Source organism: Alligator sinensis, unplaced genomic scaffold (assembly GCF_000455745.1).
Source record: "Alligator sinensis unplaced genomic scaffold, ASM45574v1 scaffold906_1, whole genome shotgun sequence".
NCBI lineage: Eukaryota > Metazoa > Chordata > Crocodylia > Alligatoridae > Alligator > Alligator sinensis.
In genome coordinates, this window is record NW_005842560.1 from 551400 (window position 1) to 558511 (window position 7112).

General features: G+C 46.2%; 1 protein-coding gene across 1 annotated transcript in view; it reads right to left on the minus strand.

The window, feature by feature from the left end:
* LOC102376729 (disks large homolog 2) overlaps positions 1–7112 on the minus strand; it is a 519043-nt gene that overhangs the window by 408513 nt on the left and 103418 nt on the right. Inside the window, exon 6 of the mRNA XM_025214018.1 lies at positions 5221–5376. Coding sequence (XP_025069803.1) covers positions 5221–5376 — 156 coding nt within the window. The remainder of the gene's footprint in view (positions 1–5220; positions 5377–7112) is intronic.

Sequence of the window (7112 nt, forward strand, 5' to 3'; positions counted from 1 at the left end):
GTGATAGCTGCCCAGATGGCCGGGCAGGGGGCACATATGGCAGTAGTGCCGCACAAAGGCCAACCCTGCAACCGCAGTCCACTGGCCCAGAGGGGCAGATGCCTCTACTGGCTCTGGAGTCCCCATCTGGGTCTGGTAGGTACACAGCAGGTCACAGCCAGGCAGCAGCCCCCAGTGCCAGACTGCTGCAGTGGGTAAAGGGTGCAGGGAACTCTCAGGGCTGCTTCAGCAGTCCAGCTGGCACAAGGGGCAGTGTCCACAGGTACCAGCTGGCTGGGCCCCAGAAGCTCCTGAGCGCGAGTAGCCCTGAGCTACTTGCCAGGGCGACTTTTATACTGCTGGGGCCAGGACAGTGCAGCTTTTTATACTGCTGGGGACAGCACAGGTGCGGGCCCCGGGCTCTAACTGCCCCTGGCTGAAGATCTGGGAGGAGCCAGGCAGGGTTATTTTGCCCCTAGTGGCACAATTTGCTCCACAACAAAGTGCATGTCCGAGCACGTGCGCTGAGGCAAAAAGCCCCGGCTCAAATTTGCACCGCTTCTATTTGAGCTGCTGCAAGCGCACGTGCTTGCATGTATGGACACGCCACTAGGGGCTCTGATTTAGACTAACTGAGCACCAGTGATCCTGGTTTTCTCCAATAAAAAAAAAAATCCCCAATTTTTGGATTTAAAAAAGTAACCGAAAATCCACATTTTCCCGTGATTAAAATGAAACGCCACTAATCTGAAAATTCATTGTTTTTTTTTTATCTGAGAAAACCAGGATCCCTGCTGAGCACCTAGCTCACAGCACATGAAACTTTATTTCCAGAAGCTGCCATCCTAATGAAAAAAATGCATATCAGGTTGCCCACATGTTCCACCCTAGAGGGAGTGCCCTTCATCTCTCTGCCCTTTCATTAGCAAAGAAGAGCAGCTGCCTGTAGTTAACAGCCTGCCATGATCAAATAGACACCAAATAGAAATCAAAGAACAATATACCTACTACTAAACAAAAAGGACCCTGCATCCAGGCTGCACACCTCTGGTTGTAACATCCAATCCCACACTACAATCTATTTGATGAGCTCTCTTACAATTTCACCTACATTCAAAGACTTGAAAGAAATTTCCTCAAATAAGCATTTAAACTGTCCCCAGCCTCACCAGAAACTCATCATGGGGAGAAAAGTTTCAGTGACTAACAAGGGGAAGGAACTGGACCTTGCCAAAACAGGAAAAGCCAATTCATCTCCACCAACAGGCTGATCTACACTCCTCACAACAAAAGCATCGTGGTTCATGAATCCGGAACATGCCGATTATAATATATGATAGACCTCATTCAATATACCTAATGCTCTCTTGGGAACTGTATTGATGAAACCAAGACACCACTGTGCTCCACAATAAACTTCCACAGAAAAGTGGCATAGGACAAAATGCTCTATTACCAGTGGGAAAACACTTTTCACAAAACAACTGTTCTATCTCAGACTTCACCATCCTCATCCTCAAAGGAAGTCTACACAATACCTTTAGCAGATAGGCTTGGAACAGAAATTCATAACTCTGAGACACCCAAAAAAACATGGTTTTAATAGTCACATTAATTTTGTGGTATGTTATAACCTACTCTTCACCTCTCTTGGTTAACTTTTCTTTGCTTCACAGGTGACAACTTCCCTTTGAGGTGATTAAATTCAGTAGATTAGTTAGGCAAAACCAGAAGTAATTGCTCTAAGTCATATTAAGCCTGGGTTTCTTTCCAAACCCAATAAAGGGTATTTGAAGCCCAAAAGCATGTCTCCTTTATCTCCCAACTACATAAGTTGGTCCAATTAAAGGTAGCATATTACTCACAAATCCTGCAGTGGGATCGGGTTCTCAAAAAACCCAAGCTGAGGAAGAACCTCTCCCAGCCCATAGCTTCTCTTGGAGTCCTTCTGTCCCATTGTCTAGCTCGGTGTCTTTTCTCTTTATAGCAGGAAAACAGGGATGTAGGATTCTGATGGACTATTTTGCTGTCTACTTCCAATCACAAAGGCATTATTAGTTTTGCAGATTTAAATCTCTATGTAAGAAAGAACATACTCTTGCTTTTTGGTCAGGACTTGGAAGGAATCCATTTTAATGTGCTGTATGTAGGAGTGTTCAGATAGTCAGGGACTGATTCATCATGTCCTGTTTCTTGCAAAGTTCATTTCTACTAGTGAAAAATGTCATTAACCAAAATGCCGATGTTTTACACTTCATATTAGTGCAGACTATTTACATTACAGCAACAGTAAACCAGGCCTCCTGCAGTTCTAGGTACATCTTAGAAACTTTCACCCTAATATTCTTCCTGTAACCTGACAGGTATTGTATGCTCTTACTGTATTTGGTCATACTCATTTTATTAGCTTATTGCTTATTCTCTTTTAAATTAATACTTAACAGCACTGCAATGCCTTTCACATGTTTTCCTACATCTTGCTGTTCTTTTCCTGTTACTATCTGACATTAATTCACCTATTGACTTTCCACTTCAATAATTCTGCTCATCTTCTCGCTTTGCGCTCTGCTAGTGCTTTATCCTTAACAATCTGTTTCTAAATGTTGCTCTATAGATAAAACTGCAGATATGATTGTATTTATTATTTCAGCCCAGCTTATTAAGGATAATGCTTGTTCCACAGAAATTGCTCTGACTTTTGGGATTACTTTACGGGAACGTTAGCACCAGAGACCCTTCACGGGGAAGGCAGAAGTCAAGGCTCCTGGGCTCTACTCCAAATATTTATTCTATGTATTATTTGTATTGCAAAAGCACCTAAAAGCTCCAGCTATGGGCCAGACCCCCATGAGGTACCGTACAAATGCGCAACAGAAATGGCCCCTACCTCAGAAGAGTTCAAAATCCGCATTGATAAAAGATGCAAGAAACATGCATACCGAACAAGGGTGAAGCAACAGGAAGGAAGAAGGAAGGAAGTATTAGAGTAATTATATTAAGACCATCTGGGTACATACATTATCTGTTATGTAACTTGTGGATTGCTGATGGCTCCAGGCATTTCTGTAACTGCGTTTTGCCTTTTTAATGTAAATGTATAAAAGCAGCTATTGTTAAGTGATGCACAGCCAAAATGCATTTGATTGCTGAAGGGAGAGGCTTAAGAAGAAAATTAAAGGAAAAAAGAGGGATTTGTTTGAAGGTACCAAAAATCCTAGAATTACCCAAAACATATTCTGCATTCATCATTATGCCAGCCTGTCCTAAGGATAAGTGCTGCATCCATACTTTCCAGACTGATAATTTACTATAAAGTAGCAAAATGTTAATTAAACTGAAGTTAAAGAAAAGAGCCTTTCTCATTACAACTTTTTACAATGTATTTGATTTATAAGCGACTATTTGAAACACGTGTCCAACTTTGCCAAACGTGATATTGGTTAACTGTCATATTTTGTTAAACTTCTATTATTCTAAGGCTTATCTCAAAACAGCCATCTAAATACAGAACATTGTCTGTTTCCTGTGATATCTCCCATAAGCCTATTTGTTCCTTCTTGAATGATAATCAGATATTAATGATCAGTTGCTCTGTTTCCTCAAAATCCTTTCTAAACTTTGTTGCTGACAGGTTTCACTTCTACGCCAAGTTCTGGACATATTTCAGTTATTTTAGATTTGCAGTATCGGCTTCTAAAAAAAATTGTCTTTGGACCAGCACATAAGAGTAAATTTTCAAAAGGAACCAGTGATTTGAAGTGATGCTTTAGAGGAGTGGTTTTCAGGCAGCTGGTGATTTGATCAGTACTTTCTGAGAATCAGGCCCTTTCCAGACCCCTTCCAGTTCAGCAGCCAAACAGAAATGCTCCAAATCACTATTCACTTTTGAAAATCTAACCTTAAATTTTATCCTCCTAAATTCTTTGTCTGTTCGATTATCATTACCCATCTTGAGGAGACAGCCAGGTGATTTCACGAGGCTGGATGCCATTTTCAAGGGCTTATCATGGCCATTCACCTGTGAATAGCCCAGGGGCTCTGGTGGCCCTGCCTCTTGCTGCTGTTTGTCTGCAAGGACTGTCCATCATGCAGCTTCACCCTTCATCACTGATTGGTGGAGAAGGATGTGGCCGCATGACAGGCAGTCCTCTCAGCCAATCATCACCAAAGGGTGGGGGCAGCAACTATTTTGGACTCCTCTTCTCCCCTAGGTGATTGATAGGGTGGCATGGGGGGGCACATGCCCCTGCCCTAACAGGGCCATCCCCACCCCTCCCACCGGCATCTGCAGGTGTTTGCCAGCTCCGTCCTTGACGCTGGCTTCCACAGGTGCACCCCCCCAGGCTCAGGAGGCACCAGTTGCCCATGTCTCCCCTCTTTCCCCATGGTGGGCTGCACGGCCGGACAGCAGTGCCATGAGGATAGCCAGTATTTTACTTTCAGTAAGTTTTCTTTTTTTTTTCTTTTTTTTTTTTGTGGATTCTGCAGACATTGCCTGATTTTGTGGGCAATGCCAAATTTCATATTTTCCATAAAATCTGTGAAATTGTGATTTCAGGAGGTCCCTAATTATTATATCTGAAAACAGTTAACTGATCATTTTGAAAAATACCGACAAAGATTACTTTGGTCTAAGGAAATTTTCACTGATTAACCATTTGTAATAAGGTAAACTTCAGACAATGGTAAGCACACAACAACACAACTCCTTTCACTGTTTCCATAGTTTCATCTCTCATCAGTATGCTGCCATCCTCGGGGATGCAATATTTCAGGGACAGAATGAGCCAGTATTTGGCTGGGGAAGTGATTACTCTTTGTTAACATTCCTTAAATGATCTCAGGATGTACCCATCAAATAAAACAAAATACATCAGCTGAAGAGAGCTTAATTTATGGCATCAGCTTCCCCTGTTACAATTGATGGTGAATTCTTAGTTATTTCTGAAGTAAAACAAATGCAGAGTTAGGTTATAGCATGAAATATATTTAATGTGAAGCACTTGAGAGAGCCATTCCTATGGATTTAAATTGCTTGTATTCACCACTTTTTTTTGGCAACCATAGCATTATACGGAGGTACAATGCGTTTCCCAATGGACAGTGCTGCGGAGGTGAAAGCCAGGTTAAAGACAAGCACAAGCCTCAGGAGAGGGAACATTAGGGAGGCTGGGATTACTCTATAACTACTGATGCTCATGCATTCTAATAAAGGAAGTGAGAAAAAAGCGCATGCAGTACCTGGTGATCTCAGAGTCAGGGAGCAGGCCTACGTGGTAGTGGGGGTAGGGAGCTGAAAGAAGGAAGCTTTTGTCACATTCGAGAGGGGAATAGTGCCTAGGAGAAGGTGGCTTATCACACAGTTTGTTCACAGTGCTGTAAACAGGTTCAGGAGGCCTGGTGATACAGAGACAAGAGTAAAAGATTAGATGTGCATTAAGGGCCAAGAACAGACAAAGAACATCCATCAGAATTTAAAAGCATGCAAAGAAAAATCTGTCAAGAACATTTCAGGACAGACAAGTACAGAGTACTACTAGCTCATAAATAAGAACTCTGTTTTCCAGTACCATTGAATAGAAGATAGTTGCATAAAGGATACACAAGCAATTCAGTTGTGCCATAAAAATGTACCTATTTATTGTGCACTCTAACTGAAAGAGTGCAACTTTCCCTCTAGAGCCCAATGATGCATTTCCCCAAGTGATCTGCTATTATATGTTGAGTATATTTATAATTTTTTACATATTGCTACCAGAACCATATATATAGATGTGTTAACATAACATAGATATTCTAATATAATAAAAGCCGTAGCACTTCTGGCAGTGCATCTGTCTGTCCATAACGCTCTGGGCCAACTGCGCATGCGCTGCCTGGAGCCTTATTGACAGATAGACACATAGGTGGAGGCGGTGGGGACTAGGGAAGGGGAGGTGAGAGTCGTGGCCCTGCAGGGGGGCAGGGCCATGTGGGGGCAGGGCATGTGGTGGGGCCTGGCGCATGGTCGCAGGGTGCTGCAGGGAGTGGGTGCAGGGTGCTCTGGGCAGGGAGAATGAGGCGCGGCCTCAGGGTGCCACATGGGGAGTGGGCATGGGGGGCACGAAGGGAAGGGGGGGCGCGGTGGCCTGCTGCTGCTGCTGGAAGGGCCGGGGAGACTGGGGCTGAGACTGTGCCCGGCAGGGGGGTGGGCTGTGCTCAGGTTGGGTTGAGCTGTGGGGCCTGGGGAACTTGGCAGCTCCTCCAAGGCTGGGGACAGGTGGCTCCCACCACTGCGCGCACTGCGGGGGGCTGGGAGGAGGGGGGCCTACATCGCCCCCTGGGCTCCGTGGCACTGTGCCCCTGCATGAGCTGCCAGGTTCTGAAGGCTCCATGACCTGGCCTGGCCAAGGCCCCAGTCACGGTGAATGTGGCCACAGCTGGGCTGGGCCATGGGATACTCGGAGCCTGGTGACTCCTCCAGAGGCAGCACTGGGGAGCCCAGGGGGGCACGTGGGCCCATCTGTGCATGGGGCAGGGGCAGCTGCAGCTGCAGCCTCTGCTCCACCTCTTCTCCCCACCTCTCTGCCCCTGCTTTGACAGTGGTGGCACCACATGAGTCCCACTGTGGGGCAGGCCAGGCTGGGCACTGAGGCACATGTGTGTGGCGTGCACCTGGGTGTGGGGGTGGCGAGTGGCTGTGGCTGGGTGTGTGCAGCATGTGTGTGTGGCTTGTGTGTGTGTGTAACTCCGTGTGTGTATGTCTGTGTGTGTGTATGGCATGTGGCTCTGTGTGTGTGTGTGTATGGCGTGTGGGTGGATGTGTGTATGTGTGGCATGTGGCTGAGTCGGTGGGTGGCGTGTGTGTGTATGTGCGCGTGTGTGGCATGTGGCTGGGTGGGTGAGAGTGGCATATGGCTGGAGGGGTGTGTGTGGCAAGTGGCTGGCTGGGTGGATGTGTGTGGCTGGGTGGGTGAGTGTGGCATGTGGCTTGATATATGTGTGGCATGTGGCTGGGTGTGTCTGTGGCATGTGGCTGGTTGTCTGTGTGTGGCATGTGGCACGTGGCTGGATGTGTGCATGCAGTGTGTGGTTGGGTGGGTGTGTAGCTGGGTGGGTGGGGGTGGCATGTGGCTGGGGGGGGGGGGGCCGGG